The following is a 26,482-nucleotide window of genomic DNA, read 5'->3' on the forward strand; positions in this document are numbered from 1 at the left end:
TGAATTTGTGATGGGTAAGGCTGCACTGATTCCTAAAATGTTGATGTTCACTTTTGCCATCTCCTGTTTGACCACTTCCAGTTAACCTTGATTCATGGACCTAACATTCCAGGTTCCTATGCAATATTGCTCTTTACAGCATCGGACTTTACTTCCATCACCAAGTCTCATCCACAACTGGGTGTTGGTTTTGCTTTGGCTCCATCTCTTCCTTCTTTTTGAAGTCATTTCTCCACTGATCTCCAGTAGCATATTGGGCACCTACCGACCTAGGGAGTTCCTCTTTCAGTGTCCTATCTTTTTGCCTTTTCATGCTATTCATCGGGTTCTCAAGGCAAGAATACGGAAGTGGTTCGCCATTCCCTTCTCTAGCGGACCACGTTTTGTCAGAAGGATGAGACAGAGGACGAGATGGTTGGATGGCATCACTGACTCGATGGACATGAGTTTGAGTAAGCTCTGGGAGTTGGTGATGGACCGGGAAGCCTGGCGTGCTGCAGTCCATGGGGTCATGAAGAGTCAGACACAACCGGGCGACTGAACTGAACTGAAGCTTGCACTTGATTTAGGAAAACTGAATCATGCTGTGTATAACTCTCAAAGTGAATCATTTGAAGAAGACGTTACAACAGTTGGGCTTCCCAGGTGGTGCTGATGGTAAAGAACCCGCCTGCCAATGCAGGAGACATAAGAGTTTGACCCCTGGGTCAGGAAGATCCCCTGGAGGAGGGCACAGCCACCAACTCCAGTATTCTTGCCTGGAGAATCTCATGGACAGAAGAGCCTGGTGGGCTACAGTCCATGGGATCGCAAAAGAGTGGGATACTACTGAAGCAACTTAGCATGCATGACTGCACGACAGTTAAGAATACATCAATACATGATAGATAAATATTTAATAATGCATGCAGGAAATGAGGCAGTCTTTTGGTTTGATGATAAAATCAACTATTCACCTGAAAACATTTCATAATTGTTTAATTTATCAATTTAACCCCTTGATTTCAATTTCCTAACTATATACTTGTAAGGAAGGCATTAATATTGAAGGTTATTATGATGTCCAGGAAAGGAGACTACTATAATAAATAATGTAGCTTCTTTATGCTTCAGTTGCTTTCCTAAATTACTTATGAAACGGCAACAACTACTACTGCTGCTGTTGGGAAAGTTGACATTATCCATTTCTTATTTAACAATGTAGTCATTAAAAGAGAGAGATACTTGGAGTGAGAAACTCATTACTGGATTAAATGCAGATTCTGGTATCTTGAGAAGCTATGTGTTTGGTTTGGCTGAAGGAACTCAAAAGCCACCAACCAAGAGAATGACATTTGTTGTAGCCAGAGTAAACAATTTTTATTTCTGTTTTCCATATGCAAGCATATGAGTAGAACATAGCACATTTTATATTTGTACATTTTGGGAAAACATGTAGAATTATAATCATCATAATATGAAACATGTCCCTTATGCTGCTGAATGTTTCATCACTGCTTGGGTGATCTGCATGGACAGGCAGAAAGGAAAATAGTGATCCCATGAAGTTTCGGTCCTAGTATGGACTGTGTATGATCCAGCCAGAAAGACCCACACCAGAATTGTCTCAGATCTGTAAAAATTTATTTTATAATCTGTGTCCAGAAGCTGTGATTCAAGTATCATAGTAACTTATCAAATATAACCCTTATTGCCTGGAAAATTTTCCTTGAACCTTAGTGAGATTTTTTTTTTCTCCCGATCTCAGTAGAGATGAAAATATTTCCCACTCTCTATAAACTCCAAGATTCTCTCTCTCAAAGAGAGTTATTTAGAGGCAGAATCGCCACCACAAGACATAAACACCATCAAATTCATGCCTGTCTAGCAAGGCTTTGCCCAAAAGTTCAGAAAAATTGGAGGCCTTTTTATGAAATATCATTTCTCTACACTCAAACAGTTATGCCTGCCAGGTGAGATGTTTGCAATAAACTTTATGAACTTCCATATTTTGAGAAATCAACTATGGGTGTTAGGACTGGAAACAGAAGACATTAATGAAAAGAAGTTATTGACAGGGTTTCCTTAGTGTCCAGTGGTTAAGAATCTGCCTTGCAATGCAAGGGACACGGGTGTGATCTCTGATCCGGGAAGATCCCACGTGCTACAGAGCAACTAAGCTGGTGTGCGCCACAGCTGCTGAGCGGGCGCTCTAGAGCGCATGTGCTGCAGCTGCTGAAGGCCGCGCACCCTAGGGCCCATGCTCCACGACAGGAGAAGCCACTGCAATAAGAAACCCAGGCACAACTAGAGAGTAGCCCCTGCTCGCTGCAACCAGGGAAAACGTGGGTAGCAGCGAAGACCCAGCACGGCCAAAAATAAATACATAGATAGATATTATTTAAGAAGTTATTGACAATGTAAATAAGTTCTTAACAGTGTGTGGCACGTAATATGTGCTCAGTAAATATAACACATACTATTATAATTTTATTATTTATAAATTTTTGGGAAAATTCACATTTAATGACAAATGGGACCATGGAGATACACAGTTATAAATGTATACACCTATTTATGTATGTAAGGGGTATATGTAAATAGAAACGTCTGACTCTCCTAATTGCCAAAAATAATCTTTGCTTGTGAATGAATTCATCACTGTTTGCTGTTTGTTCTCCTGTTGAGAGTTGAAAGGAGATGGCTGGCGGAGGTGTGAATGGCTCATTTATTTTAGTTAATCATTAACCTCGAAGCCTCACCACAATTATTCTAATCTCAGCATTGAAGCAACTTCAGTCATTGATGGACTGCCCAATCAACGAATTAAAATTGCAGAACACCCTGCCTGCTGCCCCCTTTTTCACAGATGCTAGAAGGTTCCAATGAGAAGGGCTGTCAGGCATCATCCAGCATGAAGCTCTCGTTTTACAAGTGAGGACAATGCAGCTCAGAGTCGTACGGTGACTGGCCAGAGCCCACAGCCAATCCCAGAGGGGTCATCTCGAGACTGGACTGTGACCTCCGCATCCAGGCTCTGGCTGCTCTCGTTATCTGTAAGGCTTTTTCTCCTACCTGCTTACACTGTGAGAAGCCATGGCACCTGGGTTTGCCTCTGTGGCCTTTCGTGCATGGTGGCCTCCTAAGCCTCTCATAGGTGGAGAAGCAGGACGACGATTCTGAGATGATGAACCGAGGACCCCCACAGGGCTCCCTTCTGCCTCCGCTTTTCTGTTCTGCTGTAGCAGATACCCTAAAAGAGACAGGTGCCCAGGAACACACCTCATTTTAGAATTAAAAAGTCTGCTGTTTTACTTTTTGTTTTCCAAATGTATTTAAATTTTTATTTATTTATTTATTATTAGTTTTTTGGATGCACGGGCTTTCTCTAATTGCCGAGAGCAGGGGCTGCTCGCCAGCTGTGATGCGAGGGCTTCTCATTGCGGTGCCTTCTCTTGTTGTAGAGCCCAAGCTCTAGGCATGCGGGCTTCAGTAGTGTGGCACACCAGCTTAGCTGTCCCCAGGCAGGTGGACTCTTTCCAGACCAGGTTTCGAACCCGTGTCCCCTGCATCGGCAGGTGGATTCTTAACCACTGGACCACCAGGAAAATCCTCCAAGTGTATTTTTATTTACTTATTTTTCTAAGTGTATTTCTAAATGAAGTCTTTGAAAATAGGTCACTGGAATCTCTTATATCTAGACAGCATTGTGGGTGAGAATAGGTTGCTGATGAGTTCAAGAAATCAGTGGTCTCTGATTCTGATGTTCACAATGGGAACCACAAGTGCAGAACCTGCGTGGAGAACGGGCCAGAGGCTGCCTAGGCCAGGATTAGGGTCTCCATGAGGCTGTGTCTCCAGCAGTAAGCCAAGTGCCTTGGGACATCATAGGTGCTCTGTGAAGTTGGTTGGATAAAGTACTGAAAGCATAATAAGCAAATTAAATGTCTGCTTCTCCAAAACTTCCATGGGATTCTAAGAGTACCTTAATCTGGAGGCAGGCATTGGTGCTTTCTAAGTTATGTTTCTCAAACTACATGGCTACTTTGGCAAGATCAAAACACCAACTAACCAAACAGAACCCCAAACAAACCTTTAAACTTTTCTGTCCACCTCTGGTAGCTACTGCAAAGTACATTCCCACATCTGAGGGGCAAGACTTAAACTCTAAAGGGTGACTTGGGAATGCACTCCCACGCCCCACCACCTCCTTTTTCTTTTTTGACATCTTTTGTTTTATTTATTTATTTGTCCTAGTCGCAGCATATGAACTGTTAGTTGTGGCATATGGGACCTAGTTCCCTGACCAGGGATTGAACCTGGGCCCCTTGCACTGGAAGCTAGAGTCTTAGCCACTGGACCACGAGGGAAGTCCACCCTGCACCTCCTTCTGTTTTCCATGAAGACTAGCGGGCCAGCCGCCTGCAGCACCTTAATCACCTCTTTAAGGTGCATCCATGGCAAAGCCCATTTCTCATTTTCTTACTTCTGTGGGGTTTTGTGTTTAGCATGGTGTTCACATCAAGAAGAAATGAACACTTAAGTTTTGCCTGTTGACCTTTTAGACAATTCCTCCTTGACGAAGGCTTGGTCTCTCTGTGGCTAGAATTCTCGCCAGGCCGACTTCAGATTAAGCATGTCTGTGAAGTGGTGGAAGGTGCTTCCAACTGGCTCATCAGACAACTGTGTGTCATCAAAGGACTCATGCTCGGGGACAGCCGCTCCAGCCCAGAGTAGGCCTGCACATGTCCCTCCAGCAAGGGACCTCACCTGGCATGAGTATGCGTGCTTAGAGAAGGAGCAACAGGTGAGAAGGATGAAAGACGAAGCCAGGGTCCCCTCCCAAAGCCAGTAATGACGCGTAGCCAAAGCCTCCTTTAGGAGTGCTCACTTTTCGAGGTGAAATTGCATCTGAAAGCACGTCTTGCCATGTGAACACGGAGTTTTCTTTCTGGCAGCATCAGCAATTAGACATCTTTATGTAGACCACAGTTTCTTTCCAGAGACATCAGAAAGGAACAGGACTTGCCTCATGGGTCTCAAAAGGACACCCTGTGTTCTTTCTTAAAACCTTCCACTGCGTCGTTCCTACCTTTGGTTTTGAATTCTAGGAAGTCGGATCTGTGTGTCCCTGAGCTGAGAAGACAGCGTGCCCTGGGTCTTTCACATGGCAGCTACATTTCACGAAAGATGAGTGCTTCTTACCTGGTTTTTCCTGTGGCATTTAAAAATTCTGCACTGGACTTTGTCATATCTATTTTTTTCTACTCTCAAGGCACCACCACGAGCTAATGGGAGGGAGAAACATTAACTTCCCTTTGGCCTGAAGAAAGGTCAGTATCACGTCTAGAATCACATAGGGACTCAGAATACCTGCCTGGGTGGTTTCTGAATCAGTTTGAAGGTTGGCTATTTAAATAGCAGTAGGTGTTTATTCATTTTGGAAGTCTCTTAAGCTCTGTTACCAAATGGTCCATAATCTAGATGAAGGGAAATCATTTAGTGTTTACTCACTGTTCCCAAGCCAACAAAGTGCAAATAAAAACATACTAGGGGACTTCCCTGGTGGTCCAGTGGTTAGGAATTTGCCTGCCAATTCAGGGGGACACGGATTTGATCCCTGGTGCAGGAAGATAGCAATGAGAGAAAAACCTGCACAGCAACAAAGACCCAGCACAGCCAAAACTAAATAAATAAAAAATTAAAAATATATATATATTCGGGAAAGCTTGTAGAAAATTTTTCTCATGATAAATCTACAGTCCAGTTACTAGGAAGCAGAAAAGTCTATTTGAAAGATAGCTCTAGCTTCTGAGGTAAAATTCGTGAAGTAGATTTGAGCCCCTCTGACCACCCCCCCTCCATCCTAACTGTGAAAAAAATGCCCCCAAGTGGCAAGACCCACATCTAAGCCCACTTGACATTTAAAATTTTTTCCTTCTGTTTGGGTGAAAGCTGACTTCCCAAGTATTCGCTTTTTCTGTCTTTACTTAGATGCTCGTACTGGAGACAAAATGGTAGAGAAGGAAGGGAGTACGGTGGGTGATTGAACAAGCTTGTTCCACACACTGGCACCCTTATACCAGCTAATGCTAGTAATCACTGCATGGCAATGATCGATTCTAAACAAAAGTTTCCCCTTAGTCATAGTCGCTCCAATTCAGTAAAATAATCGTAGAAGTTGGTTGGAACCGCCTTAGTTCTTGCCCCTGCTTTATGCTTTGCATGTGAAACAACTGTAGTTCCTTTAACAGTCCAGTCTCCTTTAAGCTCACTTTTCAGCTAGAGCTGTGTGTTTTCTGATTCTGTTCTCCCATTTTCTCGGGCAGTTTGGAAATTTACCCATACCCTTAGCCCTTACCATACAGAACAAAAACAAAGCTCACACAAACACATCCCCAGACTAACAGGAGGATTGGCCCACCTGCTACAATCAGCCTGTATCATTGATCATCCATATGTACAAATATGGATCCTTTGGCCATTTTGTTGAGCCAATTAAATTCTAAGATAGTCCAAAGTTTACCAAATTGACCAGAAAACTCTTAGCCACCTAGTATGGCAATGAAATGAAGACACATCTTTCAAGGAGACATTGGCAGGGCTTCCCTGGTGGTCCTGTGGCTGAGACTCTAAGCTCCCAGTGCAAGGGGCCCAGGTTCAATTCCTGGTCAGGGAACTAGATCCCACATGTCAAAACTAAGACCCAGTGCAGCAAAAAAAAAAAGGGGGGGGGCATTGGCTGTGACAGTGACTAGGGAAGAGAGAAAATCTCTAGAATTCTTGGCAACATGGTGAGTTCATTTGTCCTCTGTGGTGTATGGGTTTCCTCCAACTGATGATAATCACAAGAGCTGGTCTTACCAGATGTGAAAAAGACAACTGAAGAAGAAGGAAAACTTTTCTCTACAAGCTGAAAGTAAAAGAAGCTAGTGAGGCTGATAATAGTGTCTACAGATTTTAGATATGAAAATTTATAGACACTGGTTTCAGTTGTTAAAAACTGTGAGCTTAAGCTTTTTGATCGCTTAATTAAAGTTCTTGTTCAAAAAGTGTTCAAACACAACCTTGAACAGCTCTGTTTCTAACATAACATCATAAGAGTGGGAGAGTGAAGAAATCTATGCACATCTGTACTACAGGAGAAATCCTATCACCAGTCACTAACTGTTGAGTGCAGGAGTCCCAGTGTGCTTGTTAACCATCTTCCTGAAAAGGTGGTGGGGAGCCCTTGACAACATTATTAAGGGGGATGAAAGCCTAGACTTGCCTTCCTCCAGAGCAGCTCAGCACAGTCTAGAACTGGAAAAGCGACCTTATTTTGCCTGTGAAATCTGCATCTGTTTGTTCCCTTTACAAGTGTCATCCGAGCCCCTTATACCTTACCTTCTACTGTCTCAACCTTTAGCCTAAAGACACCCAACTAAGAGTTCGCATGCCACAGCAGGAGATCCAGCGTGCCTTAAAGAAGATCCTGCATGCTGCAACAAAGACCTGGCGTGATGAATAAATAGATACGTGTTAAAAAATTTCACTCTTATTCCACCTGGCCTCTCCACCCACACTCCCAGGTGAGAGAAAAGGAGACTAGAAAGGAATAGAGCATGTAATTTCTTTCCTTTCAAGTTCTCTTAGTAAACTCTGGGTTCTGGTTTGGACCATGTGTTAATATCCTGATATAATAATTCTGATGGCCTGAGTTCTGATATCAGAGTAGCCACACCTTATGGTTTTAACATTCCAGTGGGTCTGATGGTAGTTGAATCTATTAATAGCTACTTTCAATAGTGCACATATATAGACTCTCCAATTCAGTTCTGACTGAGCAGTCTGGAATTGTGCGAAGCGCAGCAACTGGCCACTCGCTAGATGATCATCCATGGGCCAACACATTTTAATTCTACCTGCTTATTCACCAGTTGCCAGACCAAAGAATGATATTATGTCCAAATCAAATTGTTTATTTTGCATTTCATAGCATAAAGGAAATCCTAGGTGTCTGAGTTGGCTTCCCAAAGAATTTCCACTGACCCAGTTCATATTTTTCAACGGGAAGTCTTACAGACTCGGGAAATGATAAAATGTATGCAATTGAGAGCCAGAGATGATCCCAGATAGAGGTCAGATATAAAAATATACAGGGACTTCCCCAGCAGCCCAGTGGTTAAGGCTCTGTTCTTCCACTGTAGGGAGCGTGGGTTCAATCCCCGTTTGGGGAACTAAGATCCAGCATGCCACATAAAGCAGGGGTTGAGGGGGTGCAGAATAAAATAAATAAAAATATACACATTCGGAGAGATAGAAATAATACATTTGGGGGCATTTTCACAAAATGTTGCCTCTTAGAGAAGAAATGAAAATTATACTTGTTTACCTGAAATTTTAGATGTAACTCACTTGATAGAATACTGAAATCCTCTCTCATTTTTATGACAAAATTGGACTTGTATTTATAATAAGTGTCAGACCCAGAAAAATACAAAGAGCCTGGTAAGAATGCAGCAAAATGTTCTCTGCAAAATCACATGTCTAAAGGTAAGATTACCTTTTACTGATACATTATTAAAAGTCTACTCAAATGAAGCTACAGAATATGAATGCAAAGTAGTCAGAGTTGGTTTTATATTTGGCATAATAGCTAATAAGGGCTTCCTTGGTGGTTTAGATGGTGAAGAGCCCGCCTACAATGCAGGAGACCCGGATTCAATCCCTGGGTCAGGAAGATGCCCTGGAGAAGGGAATGGCTACCGACTCCAGTATTCTGGCCTTGAGAATTCCATAGACAGAGGAGCCTGGAGGGTCCATGGAGTTGCAAAGAGTCAAACTCAACTGAGCGACTAACACTTTCACTAATAGCTAAGAAGCTTAAAAAGAAGAGTGTTGGAACAGCAGAGTCACCAGGCTTCTATCAATCCTTCCTAAGACTTTGTAAGAGAATATACAAGTTTCACTTTTTGCGGAAGCTTCTAGCATTTGGAAACAAATGGCTGAACTTGGTTCACACCTAGAGGAGATATGCAGATACTTTGATTCAAGACAATAAAACAACCCGTTTGCTCTTTGGCCTCAGACAGAATTGCTGCCGAGTAAGGGTTGTGTAGACTGAGGTTGGGAAAGAAGGCCACTTGGCAGGGGACGGAGAGCAAACAAGATTGCAGCCAATGTCAGGGTACAGACCACAACCCCCAACACCAGCATGCAAAATCACTTGTTTATATGGCCTTTCTTCCCCAACGCGAAGGGAAGTTCCACATGGGTAGGGGTTTTACATTTGGCTTACGGCTATTATCCCCAGTTTCTGGAAGAGTTCCTGGCTCATAAATATTTGATGAGTTAGATTCTATGAATATATAATGGGCACCTAAGCAGTGCTGTGCTAAGTGTCCTGGGGTAAGGCAGAAGTCACTCTATCATGGTGTGGAGTGCAGTGCTGAGGGGAGGGGTGGTGCTGATGGTATTGGGGAGCATCTTTGGGAACACCGTCACTTGGAACGGTGTGTATTACATACTGGGCCATAGGAGAAGCAGACGTGGAAGTGTTAGTCCCTCAGTCCTGTCTGACTCGTTTTGACCCCATGGACTGTAGCCCGCCAGTCTCCTCTGTCCATGGGATTCTCCAGGCAAGAATACTGGAGTGGGTTGCCATTCCCTTCTTCAGGGGATCTTCCTGATCCACGGATCAAACCCACATCTCCTGCATTGCAGAATGATTTTTCACTGGCTGAGCCACCAGTGAGAAACTGGCAGAAACTGGCACCCAAATGCCAGGCCTGACCTTGGAATTTAGTGCCCTGGGCTTCCTGTGGACAGGAACCGCTTCGTTTGTCTTACATGCTTGGTGCCAGCTCAGGGTGCTTCCAGCAGCTTCTCAGTAAATGCCTGGGAGTCCAGGAGCTGGCAAGAGGGATTCAGGGAGGGGTCCAGTCTAGCTGCAGGACTAGCAGGCTGGCTGGGACAGCCTGGGACTAGGCCCAGGCCTCCATTCCCACCTCTCTCCCTCAAAAGCCAAGGGCAAGTCCAGGACAGGGACTGTCAGACTGAAGGCTGAGAACTTGTGCCCCAGAATTAAATGTTAATATGTGAAACCCCAGGGCACTATTTGAGACTTCCTATATCAAAACCTTAGGAGCAGGACCCTGAAACTAGCATTATAAGTGAGTTTCCAGATAAATCTCCTGCAGGTACCAAAGGCTGAATTCTACTGAAGTAGAATCTAGTTAATAACTCTCTCTCAAGAACCTGCATTAGCAACTGAAATCCCAAGGGCAGGAGAAATTAATATTTGGGGTGGTTCCTATGGACCAGGGGTTGTCCAAAATTCTTTCACGTATAATAACTCAATATTCAATCATTCAAAAGGATAGTTTAAGTATGTGTTTTTTAATTTTAAATGTACTTATTTTTAATTGAAGGATAATTGCTTTACAGAATCGTGCTGGCGTGTTAGTTGCTCAGTTGTGTCCGACTCTTTGAGACCCCCATGGACTGTTGCCCCCAAGCCCCCTCTCCATGGATGGGATTCTCCAGGCAAGAATACTAGAGTGGGTAGCCATGCTCTTCTCCAGAGGATCTTCCTGACAAAGGGATCGAACCTGGGTCTCCTGCAGTGCAGACAGACTCTTTACCATCTGAGCCACCAGGGAAGTAAGGATAGTAAATAACTTGGGCTGGTTAGGATAGTAAATAACTTGCCTAACATTGCCTAGCAGGTACATAGTTTAATTGCTGAGACCACATGCTCCCCTGTGTCTTGCATTTGGGGGAAATGCCCCATGGAGGAGTCAGGACATTCCGTTGTGTCTGTCTTTATTCAGTTTCTGATTTGCAGAATCTGTCAAGATGAATTTCTGAAAGTCAAGATCCGAGGGTTTATACATGCATTAGATCTAGACAGAGAGTGTCAAAACCACCTATGACTTTAATGATCCTTATAAAACGGCTGAACAATAGATGAAGTAGTGTGTCCGGGATCAGAAAACTCAGGGTACAGGGCAAACAAGTATCTTAAGAGGACAACAGTGGTGTGTGTGTATGTGTGTGTGTGTGTGTGCGCGCGCGCACGCTCGTGGGCACGCGAATGGTCACTTCTGACACGGCCACTCTGCTCCAGATCTTCTCAGATTTCAAAGAGAAGCCAAAAGTCCAGCTTTCCCTGTGAAATATCCTGATTTTTAATACAGATAACGAATTCAAAAGTTTAAAACACACTTCAAAGGGCAAACAAACAGGCCTGGAAAACAGGAGTGGAGGATGGGGCACCAGCCTACAACCTACCTCCCAGGGACTTTTCTGCATGCATTAGCTAGGATGTGGTTCAGTGAAACCTCTGTTTGGGCATCCTGTTCCCATGAACATCCATCCTATCAGTGCTGCTGTTCAATGTGATAAAACACACATCACCATGTCTTTGATTTTATGCAGGTGAATGAGACCTGGCCCAAAGACATTTTTGTAAACTAAATTGGGCCTTTCTATTAATGTACCATGGAAAAGATGCCCCATTCTGATTTTGGAGTGATCGTCAAACCTCATTGGCCAACTGAAGATGAATGACTTCCAGGCTCATTTGAAAGGAAAATAGGGTGCGTTCCTTGGGAGAAGAGCCTTCAGTTTTAGTAAGCACCCCCTACTGCATCTGTTTTGTATTAATTGATTGCATTTGGAAATTTCCTAAGAAGCACTTCTTGGCACTTAAGCATTAAAGCTGCTCTATTTCAGAGCAGAAATCATTTCTCACATACAGACCTGATAATGTGATTCAGCACCTATGATGTAATGACACACTTTCTAAAACTGTAGATTTGTAACAACGAATAGGGTTTTCGTCCCTTTTATTTAATGATTTACAATGTTAACTTATGGAGAATGACTCTGAAGGAGCCAATGCACAACTGTCGCTTTTAACCCTTCATTCTTTCAGTGCTGGCAGCGCCTTAGGACGCCTCATCTATTTTAAGGCAGCGTTAAAAGGCTACTGCTCCTTCTGTGCATTTCTTTTTGCAACGTGTGTGCGTTTACGTCGTGTTATCAAGTGAAGCAAGGTAACCGGCCCAAAGCAGAAATCATCACCAAATCAGCTTCACACGGTGTCACCACGTCACCGTCACCCAGTGTTAAACACAGCAGAGACGCACACGCATCAGTGTGGATGGATTCGAGAGGCGCTCACGAGGCTCACCCGCAAAGACTCCGAATCTCAAGACTCAACAGAACGCCTCCATGGAAGTGAAGCCGGCGGGTTCTATTCTCACTTATTTTCATGACTTTTTTTTTTTTTTTTTTTTGGTAGTTTTCCACTGTTAAGAAAAGCGGATCGGAGGAGTCTGGTGGATTTTGGAGAAGAGCAGCCTCCTGCCTCCCGGAATTCTGACGGAGCCCAGTTCCCGGACTGTGCGGCCGCGGGCCCGGGGGAGCGCCCCCCGCGTCCCGAGGGCCACGGTCCCCGCTCCCCGATGTCCCCGGCGCCGCCGCCGGTGCTGCTGCCGCGGAGGCCCGGGCCGGGTGGGGCGCGGCGGCGTGCGCTTGGTTTGGTGGTTGTTGTTTTTCGCCTTTTTGTTTTGTTTTGTTTTTGCTTGTTCCAGGAAAGCCCCGCCGTGCTACCCTACTCTTCCAAAGTGGGGCCGCTGTCCCAGAGCAGTGTTCGCAGTCCGCATCCACCGGTCCTCCGGCTTCGCCGGGGAGGGGTCCACGCCCTCCTCCTCCTCTGACCCCCACTTCCTCCTTCCTCCCCCGCGCCCCTCCCCCACCCCCCTCCCTCTCTCCCCCTCCACTCCCCCCGCAAGCGCCTGCGGGCCCCGCACCGTCTCCTCCTCCCACCCCTCCTCCCCTCCCTCGTACTCCCTCCTCCCCCCCATTTCCTCCCTCCCCCACCTCCCCCCCACCCCGACCTCCCTTTCTCCAACTTCCTCGCCTCTTCCCCTCCCCTCCTCCTCTCACCTCCTGCCTCCTCCTTCCTCCACCTCCTCCCTCCGCATCTTCTTTCCCACCCCTCCTCCCGGATCTCCGCCCCTCGGCCCGCCAGGGTTGCGGGCTCCTCCCGGGTGTCGGCCGTAGCACACACGCTTGGGCTGAGTGTGGTCCCAGGCTCCGAATCTGGAATTCGGCTGGGGAAAGCGGGCTGGCCTCGCCAGCTGCCCGGGACCGGCCTCTAGCCCTGCCCGTCCGCACCCGGAAAGCCGGACTGCTCCCTTTCATGACGATTCTGCCCTTGACGTTGAGCACGGATTAAAGGGCGGTAGTACTTTCTGTTTTAGAAAGTGTTGTGAGAGCACCAGATGGGAGAGAGAGGGAGGCAAGAGAGAGCGGGGAGCAAGTTGGTGCGGTGGGCCGGGGATGGAGGGTCCTTGAGGGCGGAATTGCGCTGCAGGGGCCGGTCGGTGTACCGACCAGGTGGCCCGGACCTCGAAACCCCAGGGAAAGAAGTGTGTGGTATTTCTGCCTGCAGAAATGAGGCCGCACGTACTCGTTTCCCACTTCTTCAGACTCAGTAGCTCCAGATCGTGTGAGTCTGTTTTATTCCCATTTGCACACGAGAACATTGAGGCAGGGGACAGGCTGAGTGTCTTGGGTGCGTCCACACAGCTCTTGGTAGCCCACCCAGGGTTCAAACCTAGATGTCTGTGACTCCTAACCCATATTCTACTGTTACTGTGACCTAGTATTGGCTGGTTCAGACAAACGTTTCGGCTTTAGCACACCTTGTTTGCGGGACAGGCAGGTAGATTTGCAGGTAGGTATGTGCTCAGAATTCTTTGCAGATTCCTGTTTCACAGTGAAGGTAATCGGTTCATCTTTAGCCCCAGGATGTTGAGCAGACCTTTCATTAGCGGGAGTCTCTGGATTCCTAGACCCTCTCCAGAGTTGAGTGCTGGAGGAGCTATGCCTGCCTGGAGTTAACCCAAGTATACCAGGGGTTCATTAGGGAAATTCCCTAGGCCCCAGGCTGGTGTCCTGGTGCAAAATTGCTAGACTACCCAATAAGAGTTCTTCAATCCCCCCAGTTCCCGTTCTCTTGCAAAGGAAATCTACAGTAGCGGGAAACCAGCCAAGATGAGTTAAACTTGAAGGTTTAATGGGACTCATGCAACATACCCAGAAACCTCTGCTGGATCATGGAGAACCCCTGGCAATAATTGGAATTTGGGACCTTTGGGTACTTTACAAGATGTTTGCTCTGGAGACAAAGGAGAAAGGTGGTGATGGAACGCTCGTGGTTCTCCATACACGTGTGTTCCTTTCCTGTTTATCCCCAGGAAATGTAAAACACACCTGGTTCTCTCGGGCTCTTCCACAGTGTCTTTTCAGAAAATTTCAAGACACTGCTAAGGAAGGTTTTTGCTTCCGTTGCTGTTTTTACTTCTACTTAATATCTACACACCCATAAATTACCAGAACACACCCTAATCCTCACCCACAAATGAGATAAAGGTTTGACAAGCCTAGCCTTCTAAGAAAGTCCGTGGGAAGCTTGGTTCTCTAACGTAATGTGTGACATCTGTTCCAATACAGTGCAGGAGAATCCGTGTTTAAGATACTGTGTCGAAGAATAATACCTCAGGGTGCTATCTGATGGCTCATTTATTCCTAAATCTCATACAGCTCCCATATTGATAAATAAATCCCCCCATAGGAGCACTAAGAAGTTCTCTTTCTGGTTATCCTTTCTCCTTTTTTATGGTTTAAGAGCAGAAGCCACCAGAAATGGGGATTAGTACAACCTGACATACAAGCCCTTTTTTTTTTTCTTTATTTTTGTGTATTTATTTATTTGACTGTGCCGGGTTATGGTTGAGGCACGTGAACTCTTAGTTGCAGCTTGCAGGATCTAGTTAGTTCCCTGACCAGGGTTGGAACCTGGACTCCTGAATTGTTAGCGCAAAGTCTTAGCCGCTGGACTGCCAGTGACGTTCTACCCAAGCCTTGTCTTTGGAGTGGGCGGGTGCCATAGTGAGCTGTGTTCTTAGGCAGACAGCCAGGAAGGGAAGGAAGCCGGTGCCAGAGGGCAGCAGCCATGAACCCCTGCAGTGCAAGGGGCACCTGTGGTTCTGGGCAACTGTGCCGCAGCAGAATCAGGCCACTGTCTCCAGGGCGGCCACCTTCCCTGTCTTGTTGTCAGGATCATCTCTGGGGGCCTAAGGGCAGGCGCTCCCTGACTGGAGGGAGGACCTGTGGAGGGTGACCAGAGACTCTTCCACTTCCCGCTGGGCACCCTGAAGAGGAGAAGAGACTCAGGCGAGAGCAATGGACCTGACCACTCTCCTGTCTCAGCCAGCAGCCAGTGCAGTGGACTCAGAGCTGCTGCTTCATCTCCGCTTGGAGCCTTCACTACGTGCACACTCACCCGCCCAGGCGGGTTTGGACCCACCGTGCCCTGGGCCCCAGACCCTTCTGGCCACGGTGCCTCTGCCGAATCCCATTCTCAGTACCGTTTCTAGGGAATCCAGAGGGGAGTCCAGGCTAATACTCTCCCTGAGAAACAATGGGGAGTGTAGGTATCTGCCTTTTGGTGGGGACCATCAACAGATCCCATTAAAAGACGCTTGCTCCTTGGAAGAAAAGCTGTGACTAGCCTACACAGTGTGTTAAAAAGCAGAGATATTACTTTGTCAACAAAGGTCCTTCTAGTCAAAGCTATGGTTTTTCCAGTAGTCATGTATAGATGTGAGTGTTGGACCATAAAGAAAGTCGAGCGCCAAAGAACTGATGCTGTTGAACTGTGGTGTTGGAGAAAACTCTTGAGATCAAACCAGTCAATCCTGAAGGAAATCAACCCTGAATATTCCTTGGAAGGACTGATGCTAAAGCCAAAGTTCCAATAATTTGGCCACCTGATGCAGAGAGCTGACTCACTGGAAAAGACCCGACTCATTAGAAAAGACCCGACTCATTGGAGAAGACCATGATGCTGGGAAAGATTGAGGACAGGAGGAGAAGGGGACAACAGAGGATGAGATGGTTGGATGGCATCACCGACTCAAAGGACACGAGTTTGAGTAGGCTCCCGGAGATGGTGAAGGACAGGGAAGCTGGGCACGCTACAGTCCACGGGATCGCAAAGAGCTGGACACAACTGAGTGACTGAACAACAGTTGACAGGCCATGCTCAGATCCCAGGGCTGGCTGTGGGATGGGCAAGCTTTGGGCCTGGGCTGTGACAGAACGTGAGGAAGGTGCTTGGGGTTGTCAACGCCTCTTAAATCATCCTGGAAGAGAGAGCCACTTACTTCTGCACAGGCTGCCGCTGGCTCTGTCAGAGGAAGATGAACTACGAGTAATAAAAGCAAGATGAAGTTCTGTGTAAATCTCTCCAGCGCACAAAGATTGTAGAAAGTTGAGGATGAAAAGGATATTAAATACAGTCTACATCTACCTCCTCATTCTGCAGCTGTAAAAACCGAGGCCCAGGGAGCTGTGTGGACTAACCGACTGTCACACAGCTGCTCCAGCTGCACCAGCTTTGCATGGCTGTTGCGTTACATCCTTGGAATGGGTCCCTGGTCCTAGAGTATCTTTTGAAAACAGGTAAAGAGAAATCCCTGGTGGCCTTGCTGTGAAGAAGCCTCGTGCAATGCAGGAGATGTGGGAGTCGTGGGTTTGATCCCTGGGTTGGGAAGATCCCCAGGAGGAGAAAATGGCAACCCATTCCAGTACTGTGGCTGGAAAATCCCATGAACAGAGGAGCCTGGCGAGCTGTATTCCATGGGGCCGCAGAGACTCAGATATGACGGAAGTAACTTAGCGCACACACACACAAAGAGAGAAATCCATCCTCTGGCATCTTCACCTCCCTCTATGTTCATTGTTTCCAGCTGCTAAAAATTGGCACTTTTAAAAGTGGGTCATCCTACCGGTCATGGTGGGCTGGGGCTACGGTGAGTGCTGACTTAGAGGACGGAGGACAGGCCAGTGCTTGGAAGCTTAATGGGCCAGCCTCCTGCCTGGCATCTGGGGATTTCTGTCGCTCAAGTCCCTGGGTGTGTGCCCTCAGCAAATACTAACCCACAGAGTCAATTGCCAACTGCAGTCATCTGTACATTTGCCCTCAGGGGCTGGAAAGCTGGAGGAAATGCTATTTCCTAATCTCGTTGGCCTTGGATTGGAAAGATGTTTTTGTCTGGTCGAGTCTTCAGAGAGTAAATGTGTATCCAGGGCCTGCAGAGCTCTCCAGAATCCTTTAAGGCACCTGGCTGTCGAGAAAGACCCACGGATGCTTCTGGCTCTGTCTTTGCCTCAGTTAAGACCTTTGGGTTGCAAGTCACCGACCTAAACTGGCTGAAGTGGGAAGGGACGCACACAGATAAAGCCACGTCTCATTGAGGCCCAGGACGGGTGGCTGCCACCCAGCCAGGAAGGACCCCTCTCCAGCTTCGTCCCTCATGCCTGTCTCTCTCTCTCTCTGCAGTCGACTTCGTTTCTTCCTCTTGGTGGGCAGCTGGGCCGGGTGGGAGATGATCCCTCTATGATGACCACTATTATGACCACTAATATCTGCTACAGAGATTATTAGCCAAGCAGCTGGTTGTCCTCAGCCCAGTACCAAATTCTCAGATGGGAGGATGCAATTGGCCCAGCCTGGAAGAGGCACACAACCTGATCCAAGCAAAGTGGCCACAGGTAGGCCCATGAGCAGGTCCCAAACAGGAGAATGAAGTGCAGTGAAAAGTCACTTCCCAAGGTGACTTTCCCAGGAAGCATTCCAATTAACTGTTCTTATAGAAAAGTGGTCAGTGTAGGTGAGAGTCGGGGTTACTCTAAAGGCTGAGTTTGCCTAAATTCTTGAGTGACAAATTTCCTGTCATCGATAGTGCCACCTGGGAAACCCAAAATATTGATGGGTGTGTCCTGTATAAACAAAAATTCTGGGGTTCTTGGTAATTTTTAATAGCATAAAGGTGTACTGAGACCAAAATGGTTGTGGTAAAGAACCCACCTGCCAATGCAGGAGACATGAGACTCAGGTTTGATCCCTGTGTTGGGATGATCCCTCGGAGGAGGGCGAATCCCATGATCAGAGGAATCTGGTGGGCTACAGTCCATAGGGTTGCAAAGAGTAGGGTACAACTGAAGCAACCTAGCACACACGTACTGTGAGATTATTGCTATTATTTATCTATCTGAGATGGTGATTTTTGCCCCCCAGTTTCTCTTTTAGAAGGCATTGGGCATGTCTCTATTTGATTCTGGGCAAAACTATGAATGGCTACTATTTTTGTACACAAACTTTCATTTATGGCTCATTTTTATCTGTTCAGGAAACATGTATTGAGCCCCTATTATATATGTTCCAGGTGTTGTGCTGGACTCTGTGAGGGTGTAAGGGGTAAGACTAGCGTGACCTCTGCCCTCCTCAAGATTTGTGATCTAACACCCTTCATTTAAAAGTGGACACTTAATTTCTAAATACATAGGATTTTGTTTAAAGTATCTTTACTATTAATGTCTCATTTTGATACTTATTTCTCACTTAAAGGCTTTCTTCTCTGCAGTCACCCCATGTATTTTTTTTCAGTCTAACTTTATTGAAGTTTTTGATGGCTAAGTCAAAGATCTTTCTTGGTAAATGTCATTTGAAAATATATGAGTTAGTTTCAAATATCTTTTGATAGTGATTTCTAACAATTCCACAGTGATAAGAGAACAGATTCTATATGATTTCTATACCTTTAGACCATGAAATTTTTGCACATTGCTTTATGTCCCTGAATATGTTCCAGTGTCTCCTAGTTTATAGTCTATGGGAACATGAGTAGAATTTGTGTCCTACTGTTCTGTGAAAATGTGTAAATCTTAATTATGTTGAACTGGTTCATATTGCTTTTCAGGTCTACTATATCCACCTACTTCTCTGTATATTCTTTCTATTAATTTTGGGGAGTTTGATATTGAAACTCCAACTAAAAATCTTAATTTATCTACTTAAAAAAAGTTGTAATATATAGTAGAACTGTATGTAACCTTGTTCTGTATTTTCCATGTCTCCTGTGATTGCTATCATACTTTCATAATTTAAAAAAATAAAAATTAAGATATAAAAGATTAGATATAGCCAATTAAAGGGGCTAAAAGGCTTTTGCTTTTTTAAAAAAAGCAAAGAGAGATAAATAATCACACCAACAAAGGCCATTGCTCCTTATAAAGTAACATTTACAAGATTTAGGAATTAGGACCGGATATCTTTAGGTGGTCACTATTCAGCTTACTACAGAGAGTTACCAAGAAAATCTGATATGCTTTTAATGTACATTTTGATATGTTTAAGTTTCTAATCAAAGTATGGATTTTAGGGAATTATATTTTTGATTTATTGTTTGGAAACGAAGTATGTGAAGATTTAAAGGAGTGTTGCTTGTTTTTAAAAGTTAACTTTTATTTTAAATAAATAAAGCAGACTCTTAAACGATTAAAAGATTTGTGATCTAGTTTGAAAAGGGGGCACAGTGATGACTTGAAAATAATTCAGGATCAATGTCAAACAAGGTGGAAACTGCTTTTGTTTATTTTCACTGAACTACCAATTTTAAAAAATACTATTTATTTTACTGAGTCTGAAGATCTGAGGTTAAAGGATTTCCTGGCAGGAGGACATCACATGCCAGATATTGAATCACATCATGTGTTTCAAGTTACAGCAGCCTTGGCCTGTTATTATTGTGTTTGAAGATATTATACATTTTGAGCAAATTGAGTATAGGTAAACAAAAATCTAAATTAGTATTTGAGTTTTATTTCATTTTTTTGTTTGTTTCTTTTGTTTTTATACTTGTATTTTTAAGAGTTTTCAATTTGGAGATGTTAGACTTTTCAAGGAAATGATCAATACCTTTATTGACTGGGCTTCCCTGGTGGCTCAGATAGTAAAGAGTCTACCTGCAATGCAGGAGACCTGGGTTCAGTCCCTGGGTTGGGAAGATCCCCTGGAGAAGGGAACAGCTACCCAATCCAGTATTCCTGCCTGGAGAATCCCATGGACAGAGGAGCCTGGTGGGCTACAGTCCATGGGGTTGCAAAGAGTCAGGCACGACTGAGCAACTAACATTTTTTTTTTAATTGATGAAATGAAAAGTTCACTGCATATGTCAAGGCTGTATATTGGCACCCCGTTATTTAACTTATATGCAGAGTACATCATGAGAAATGCTGGGCTGGAGGAAGCACAAGCTGGAATTAAGATTGCCAGGAGAAATAGCAATAACCTCAGATATACAGATGACACCACCCTTATGGCAGAAAGTGAAGAAGAACTAAAGAGCCTCTTGATGAAAGAGGAGAGTGAAAGCTCAACATTATCACTTCATGGGAAATAGATGGGAAACAGTGGTTGACTTTATTTTTCTGGGCTCCAAAATCACTGCAGATGGTGAGTGCAGCCATGAAATTAAAAGACGCTTACTCCTTAGAAGGAAAGTTATGACCAACCTAGACAGCATATTAAAAAGCAGAGACATTACTTTGTCAACAAAGATCCTTCTAGTCAAGGCTATGGTTTTCCAGTAATCATGTATGGATGTGAGAGTTGGACTGTGAAGCAAGCTGAGTGCCGAAGATCTGATGCTTTTGAACTGTGGTGCTGGAGAAGACTCTTGCGGGTCACTTGGACTGCAAGGAGATCCAACCAGTCCATCCTAAAGGAGATCAGACAAAAAAAAAAAAGAAAAAGGAGATCAGTCCTGGGTGTTCATTGGAAGGACTGATGTTGAAGCTGAAATTCCAATACTTTGGCCACCTGATGTAAAGAGCTGACTCATTTGAAAAGCCCCTGATGCTGGGAAAGATTGAGGGCAGGAGGAGAGGGGGACGACAGAGGATGAGATGGTTGGATGGCATCACCGACTCAATGGACATGGGTTTGGGTAGACTCCAGTAGTTGGTGATGGGAGGCCTGGCGTGCTGCAGTTCATGGGGTCTCAAAGAGTCAGACACGGCTGAGCGACTGAACTGAACTGATACTTAAAACATGATTCAAGTTAGCACAACTTTTCAGTGCATGTATAATGCATTCAGGAAGACAAAACTACATTGTACAATTACAGTAACAAAGAAGGAAGCAAGCTTCTAGGTATGGCCATTGTCTGATGTTAGGGGAGCCTCAGGCCAGAAGGAAAAGTCCAGAGTTGGCAAAAGAGAGATGCCAAAGAAAACACAAATGTGAGGTGTACGTAGGACTTCATTTCTTTGTCTTACAGCAGGGTTGGGTTGGAAGGTCAAGGTGGTGGGTGCGTGTACATCTCAGTATTTTAGACAAGAATTTTTAGTGTCCTTGTTGAGTAATGAAGAGATGTAGGATAGATATAGGGCTAATTAGATTGGTTTGCAGCTCGTTAAACAATCACTTCCCAAAAGTCTTGGTAATGGATACATTCCAACTCTGACGGAGGTCTCTGTTGACTTGCCACAGGGCTCCGTCTCAGCCTCCTGCAATACAGTCTTCTTATAAATGACATCCTGAAGAAATCCGGAAAAGATAGCTTATACATTATGATGCTATCACTTTAGGGTCCAAAAATATGTTTAAAAACTAAAACTAGATGCCAAGTCTTAGAAGATAGAATTTAATAGAGAGGTAATCCCACCGTTGGACCCCCCAAAGCTATCCAAACAAGCCTAGGGTGTTTGGAACCTGGCATGTTAAAATGGAACCATGTGTCTGTAAAGACAGTGTTCTGAGTAGGCTACCACTTGGGTTCTAGGATGTTCCCTGAAGCTCCATGATATTGGAAGGTATTGGGCCAAGGTGGATGAGGGTGAGAATGAGGAAGATACTCAGATGGGGCGTGTGCTTTAAGAGTGTAGTATGCAGAGGAGAAAAAAAAAAGTGGAAGGTGCAAAGAAAATAGCAAATTCAATAAATGGCTTCCTAAAATGCAATCTGAGAGGTCTTAGATGGTATTTTTAAGAGGAATATTACGTCCAGAATTAAAGAGGGTTGGCCCTGCTCTACTCTTCAAGTCAGGCTTCAGCTGGAACATTGGAGACAAGTCTAGGTTACTACCTCTGACAGAGACTTTGACCAACCAGAAAAAGAGAAGGCAGCAACTAAGATGGGTGAGGGCTTGAAATCAGATCACAGCCCTGCTCTCAATCCTGCAGAACGAGACCCTTTCAAGACCACAGAACTCCTGGCTACCCCTCAGACCTCACTTCCTACCCCTCTCCCCTGACTGCACCTCAGCCTCTCTGACCCCCTTGATATTCCTCACATATCACACACTTATCATGGCAGGCCCTTTGCTCCCTCCCCTCCCCTCCCCCATTCACAGGGCTCATCCCCTCAGTTCAGTCAGGCCTGTGTCAAATGTCACCTCCTCATGGGGGCTCCCTTGCCTCCCAACCTAAAGAAGCTCTCCCCTTCCCCAGTCTTGGAACTTGCTTTTCCATCAGTGCTTTTATTGTTACCTGCCACAATATTATGCATTCACTTGTTTCACTGTGTATCTTGTCTTCCTCAGTAGAAGACAAGTCCCAGGAAGGCTAGGGACTTGTCTGGTTCCCAATTCCATCTCTCTCTCCTGATAAACCTCAGTGAGCAATCTGTAACAGACTCAGTGAATAAAAGGGTTTCCCAGATGGCTCAGAGGGGAAAGAATCTGCCTGCCAATGCAGGAGACACAGGTTCAATCCCTGGGTCGGGAAGATCCCCTGAAGAAGGAAATGACAACCCACCTCAGTATTCCTGGCTGAAAAAAATCCCATGGACAGAGGAGCCTGGAGAGCTATAGTCCATGTGGTTGAAAAGGGCTGGACACGACTGAGCGCCTAGGCACACACACAATGAAGAAAGCAAGGCTTTAATGGGAACCTGAGCGGCTGCGCACACACTGTAAACCTGAAAGAGAGAAGCCTCTGAGAGCTACTCAGACACTGAAGGAGCTGCTTTGTTGGCGAGGCTTTTCGCACGTGGCCAGGCTGGAGAGGTGAGTGGGCACAGAGGAGAGGAGCTTCGGAATCTCGGGCCCCAGGGAAGAACTGTTGCCACAGACTTTGCCTCTGGAAGCCTGCTGCCACCTCCTCACACTCAAGTGTCCTTGCCAGGGATATTGTCTGGAAGTCGCGTTCACTGATACTGAAGACTTGGTTTCCACTCCAAAATTTTGTGAGGTGGTCACAGGTCGGCCTGTCATTGAAAACAACTTTGAATTCAGTCTGCTGAAATAGCTTTTTCTATGTGAACACCTTCTCCGTGTTACAGGTGATAATGGGATTCCATTTGTAGAACGATGCTCATTTTCTGAAACCTGGAAGGGAATACATGAGATTTAGAGGAGAGGGCTTTGATGTTGTGGGAAATGTTGTCATTCTCTGAGGGCGTCCTCAGAATGAGCAGAAGGTACCTAATTTCTCTTATTCACGTGTCCGATGTGCTTACCACCCTTGTCAGTGATCATAAATGTTGCTCCCTGAGTACCTTTCTAGATAAGTCATGGCATCTGTTTTAAGGAGAATGATTTTAGCACTCAACAGCTGAGAAAGGAAATAAACGATCCCTTTGTAACTGCTCAGGCACTTTAGGTAGTCAGTCAGGAATTATCCTGGTATGAACAGACAGACAAAAGAGTAAGCAAGACTCTGGTATGCTCCTTTAATGAGTCAAAGTTTTCCTTTTTTATAGCACTAAATGTTGAATATTAACACAGCACTCAAAGAACAGGGAACATAGAGGTCTGCGTATTTTTATAAAATCAAACAAACAAACAAAAAAACACATAACAGTGCTTGTACTCTGCGTTTCTCACTCAAGGGGAGAAGGCACAAAATATCAGTGTGGAGGGATTCCAAGTGACTCCCTGCTGATCCCCGGAGCACTGCCTTTCCTCCCACAGCCATGAAGCGGGCCAAGAGCAGAGATACGGCCTGAAAGTGTGTCATGGGAATTTGTGACTGTTTCTCTGGCTGTGTGATGAGATTTCTGCTGCTTGGAAACGTTGGAGGTTGAAACCCCACAGCGGGTGTTCTGTTAACCTAATATGTAGAAAAAGAGAGTCTTTCCTGGAAGTCTGGATTTTTAAAACGTATCTCAAAAGGCAAACAAGAGAGCCCAAAGATAATTTCAGCACAGGAAAACAACAGCCAAAACGGAGCTATATAAAAGCTATATAAAGAGAGAACCTTGAGAATTCCCTGGTTGTCCAGTGGTTAGGACTCCACAGCTCTTAATGCTGAGGGCCATCCGAGCATACGTTTTCAGGTATTCCCGAAAACTCACTTCTTTGGCTTTCTGGGTAGTGAGGCCAGGGTCTGAGTCCTTGCTCACTCGGGACCCTGTGCCTGGCACCCGGAGATGACCAACGGGCACTTGTTAGATGAAGAAATAAAGTGATCACTCCTGGCCCGACCTGCGCCTCCTCGGCCCGTCATTACCCAGCAAATGGACCTCTTTCACAAGAGGCAGGTTAGGAAACAGAACTTCCCCGAAGGGCACAGACGTCAGGGCAGCGGCCCGGTCCCGGCCACTGTCTGGAAAGATGAGGAAAGACCCGGGGTGCAGCTTGCCAGGCTCCCGGTCCCGTGCGGGCCGCTGGCCTTGGGTTGTCGGGCCTCGCTCGTCCGGCCCGTAGAGCTACGGAACCGGAGCCGGCAGGTCGGGAGGCAAGGAAAGCAAGTCCTCCCCCACGTGACAAGGTCACTGCACCATCCCTCCACCCCCGCTCCCCCAGCCCCTCGCCCCGCTCCCGCCGCACCCGTGCGGCCACCAAGTGTCTCAAAGGTGAGGGCGGAAGAGCCGAGGGCGCACTCGCTCCGCCCCGGAGCCTCCATTTGGCGAGTCTACAGCAGGCTCGGGACGGAGACCCCTGCCGGCCGGGCCCGGCACTGCGGCCCCCCACCTCCCCACGCCGGCCGGCGGGGAGGGGGCGCGAGCCCCCGACGCTCCTGTCCTTTGCGATCCTGTCCTTGGTCTCACTTCCAAGGACTCGGCGTGATCCCTTCCGGAAGATTTTAAAAGACGTGTGTGCCCGTGTAGGGCTGCCCAGAGGTACCCGCTGCCTGCCCCCTTCCCCTCAACAACTCGCACCACCCAGGGTCCCCCACCCCCTCACCCCGCACCAACCGCTGGGCACAGAGAACCCGAGAGCCGCTGTCCTGACTCAGCGAGTCCCTGAAAACAGGGCGAGGTCTCACTCGGTTTTTTTCAAGTTCACGGAGACTCACCAGATGGCTCTTGGGCAAACAGTTGCAGGCAAAGCCGTAGACTAGTGCTTGTACCTGTGTGTGTGTGCGCGCGCGCGTGCATGGGCCTGAGCGTGTCTGGGAGGGTGTGCAAGGTGAAGACGGAATGTACTAGAAATCAGAATGAAAAGAAGCGTGCAAAGGGCGGTGAGCACAGAGGAAAAACAGCTTCCTATGAGCCTGGGGCTTCCTGAGCACGTCTAGTTCGAAGACGCAGGACTAATAACCTTGCAGTTGTAATCGCCCCTTTCCTATCACCAAGCACTAGGAGAAACAGCTGCATGCCAGCTGGAGAAGAACAAAGCCTTGGGGGCTGCTGATCTGGAGCGAATCCCCGTGGAGTAGGGGAGACTGGAGTCCTTGGAAGGCAAGAGGATGGACTGGGCCCTCCATGTCCGGGAAACCCTGGCTTACTATGAGCTTCTCCTGGCCGGGTTGGGGAGGTGGGATAGTGCCTGCCGCCCGGTCCCGGAAGTGCTCAGGAGTCTGGAATTACTATCTGGGGGTGGTAAAAGCAGTGGTTCCCAAAGGAGCATCACTTTCTCCTGAGAACTCGCTAGAAACGCCAGTCTGAGGGCCCCACCCTAGACATCCCAAATTAAAATCTCTGGGGGTGGGCCCCAGCTATCAGTTTTTAAGAAGCCCCCTAGGTGATTGTGGTATTCTCTCAAGTGGTATTCTCTAAATTGAGAATGCCCTGGTTAGGACAGGGATAGTAAAGGAACCAGCCGGGTGGCATTCCCAGTTGCTAGACTGTGAAAGCCAGGCTTGTGGCCAAAATAAGACAGGAGGAATAGGGTATAATGCTGACAGGCATAGGATGGAGGGAAGGCGATCCAGTTGGTGAGGATCAGAGGGGGAGAGCCCCGAATAAATGTTATTTTGATCCTGTCGAAAGGAGGGCAGGGCACCCACCTGGGTCCTAGAGGCAGCAGGAAGGCAGAGCCTGGGTGGGAGAGCAGAGGTGGGTCACCTGTGTGGAGCCAGAATGGAAGGAGTGGGTCAACTCACGGAGGAAACACGTCTAGCAAGGTATCATCAGAGAACATTTGCAGTGGTTACACCCATCACCACCATGTAAACATGGGGTGGGGGTGGGGCAAAAAGGCCAAAATGTACAGGGAAGAGCTATCAGAGACTAAGAAAGAAAACCTGGTCAGTGCAGTGCCGCTGAGTCTCAGAGAGGAAAGATACTCAAGAAAGAACCGGCAGGAGGAGGAGAGGGCCTCAAACATAAGCTGGCCTCGGGCAGTGTTTTCTGGCTGTGAAGCAATATGGTTGTGAAACCAGCATTTCAAACAATAATAGAAAAGTCTCAGCATGTATTTAACATGGCAAAGAT

The 26,482-nt window shown here is 46.4% G+C and overlaps 1 protein-coding gene across 5 annotated transcripts; it reads right to left on the reverse strand.

The window, feature by feature from the left end:
• Positions 1 to 10,405: 10,405 nt before the first annotated feature.
• Positions 10,406 to 26,149, reverse strand: LOC114116612 (PE-PGRS family protein PE_PGRS16-like). Of its 5 annotated transcripts, XM_060394056.1 has the most exons (4): positions 26,056 to 26,149; positions 22,639 to 23,210; positions 22,372 to 22,506; positions 10,406 to 20,600 (listed from the first exon to the last, which is right to left on the reverse strand). In XM_060394056.1, exon 4 carries the CDS (start codon positions 13,171 to 13,173, stop codon positions 12,154 to 12,156), a length of 1,020 nt encoding a protein of 339 aa, XP_060250039.1. In that variant the 5' UTR covers positions 13,174 to 20,600; positions 22,372 to 22,506; positions 22,639 to 23,210; positions 26,056 to 26,149; the 3' UTR covers positions 10,406 to 12,153. The 5 variants fall into 5 exon arrangements, with proteins under 5 accessions (XP_060250039.1, XP_060250038.1, XP_060250034.1 ...); XM_060394055.1 differs by lacking the exon at positions 22,372 to 22,506; XM_060394051.1 differs by lacking the exons at positions 22,372 to 22,506; positions 26,056 to 26,149 and adding an exon at positions 25,123 to 25,178.
• Between the last annotated feature and the right edge of the window lie 333 nt (positions 26,150 to 26,482).

Source organism: Ovis aries, chromosome 10, assembly GCF_016772045.2.
Source record: "Ovis aries strain OAR_USU_Benz2616 breed Rambouillet chromosome 10, ARS-UI_Ramb_v3.0, whole genome shotgun sequence".
Lineage (NCBI taxonomy): Eukaryota > Metazoa > Chordata > Mammalia > Artiodactyla > Bovidae > Ovis > Ovis aries.

Excerpts from the sequence above, each read along its gene's own strand:
- LOC114116612 (XM_060394055.1), bottom strand. The coding sequence starts at position 13,173 with ATGAAAGGGAGCAGTCCGGCTTTCCGGGTGCGGACGGGCAGGGCTAGA.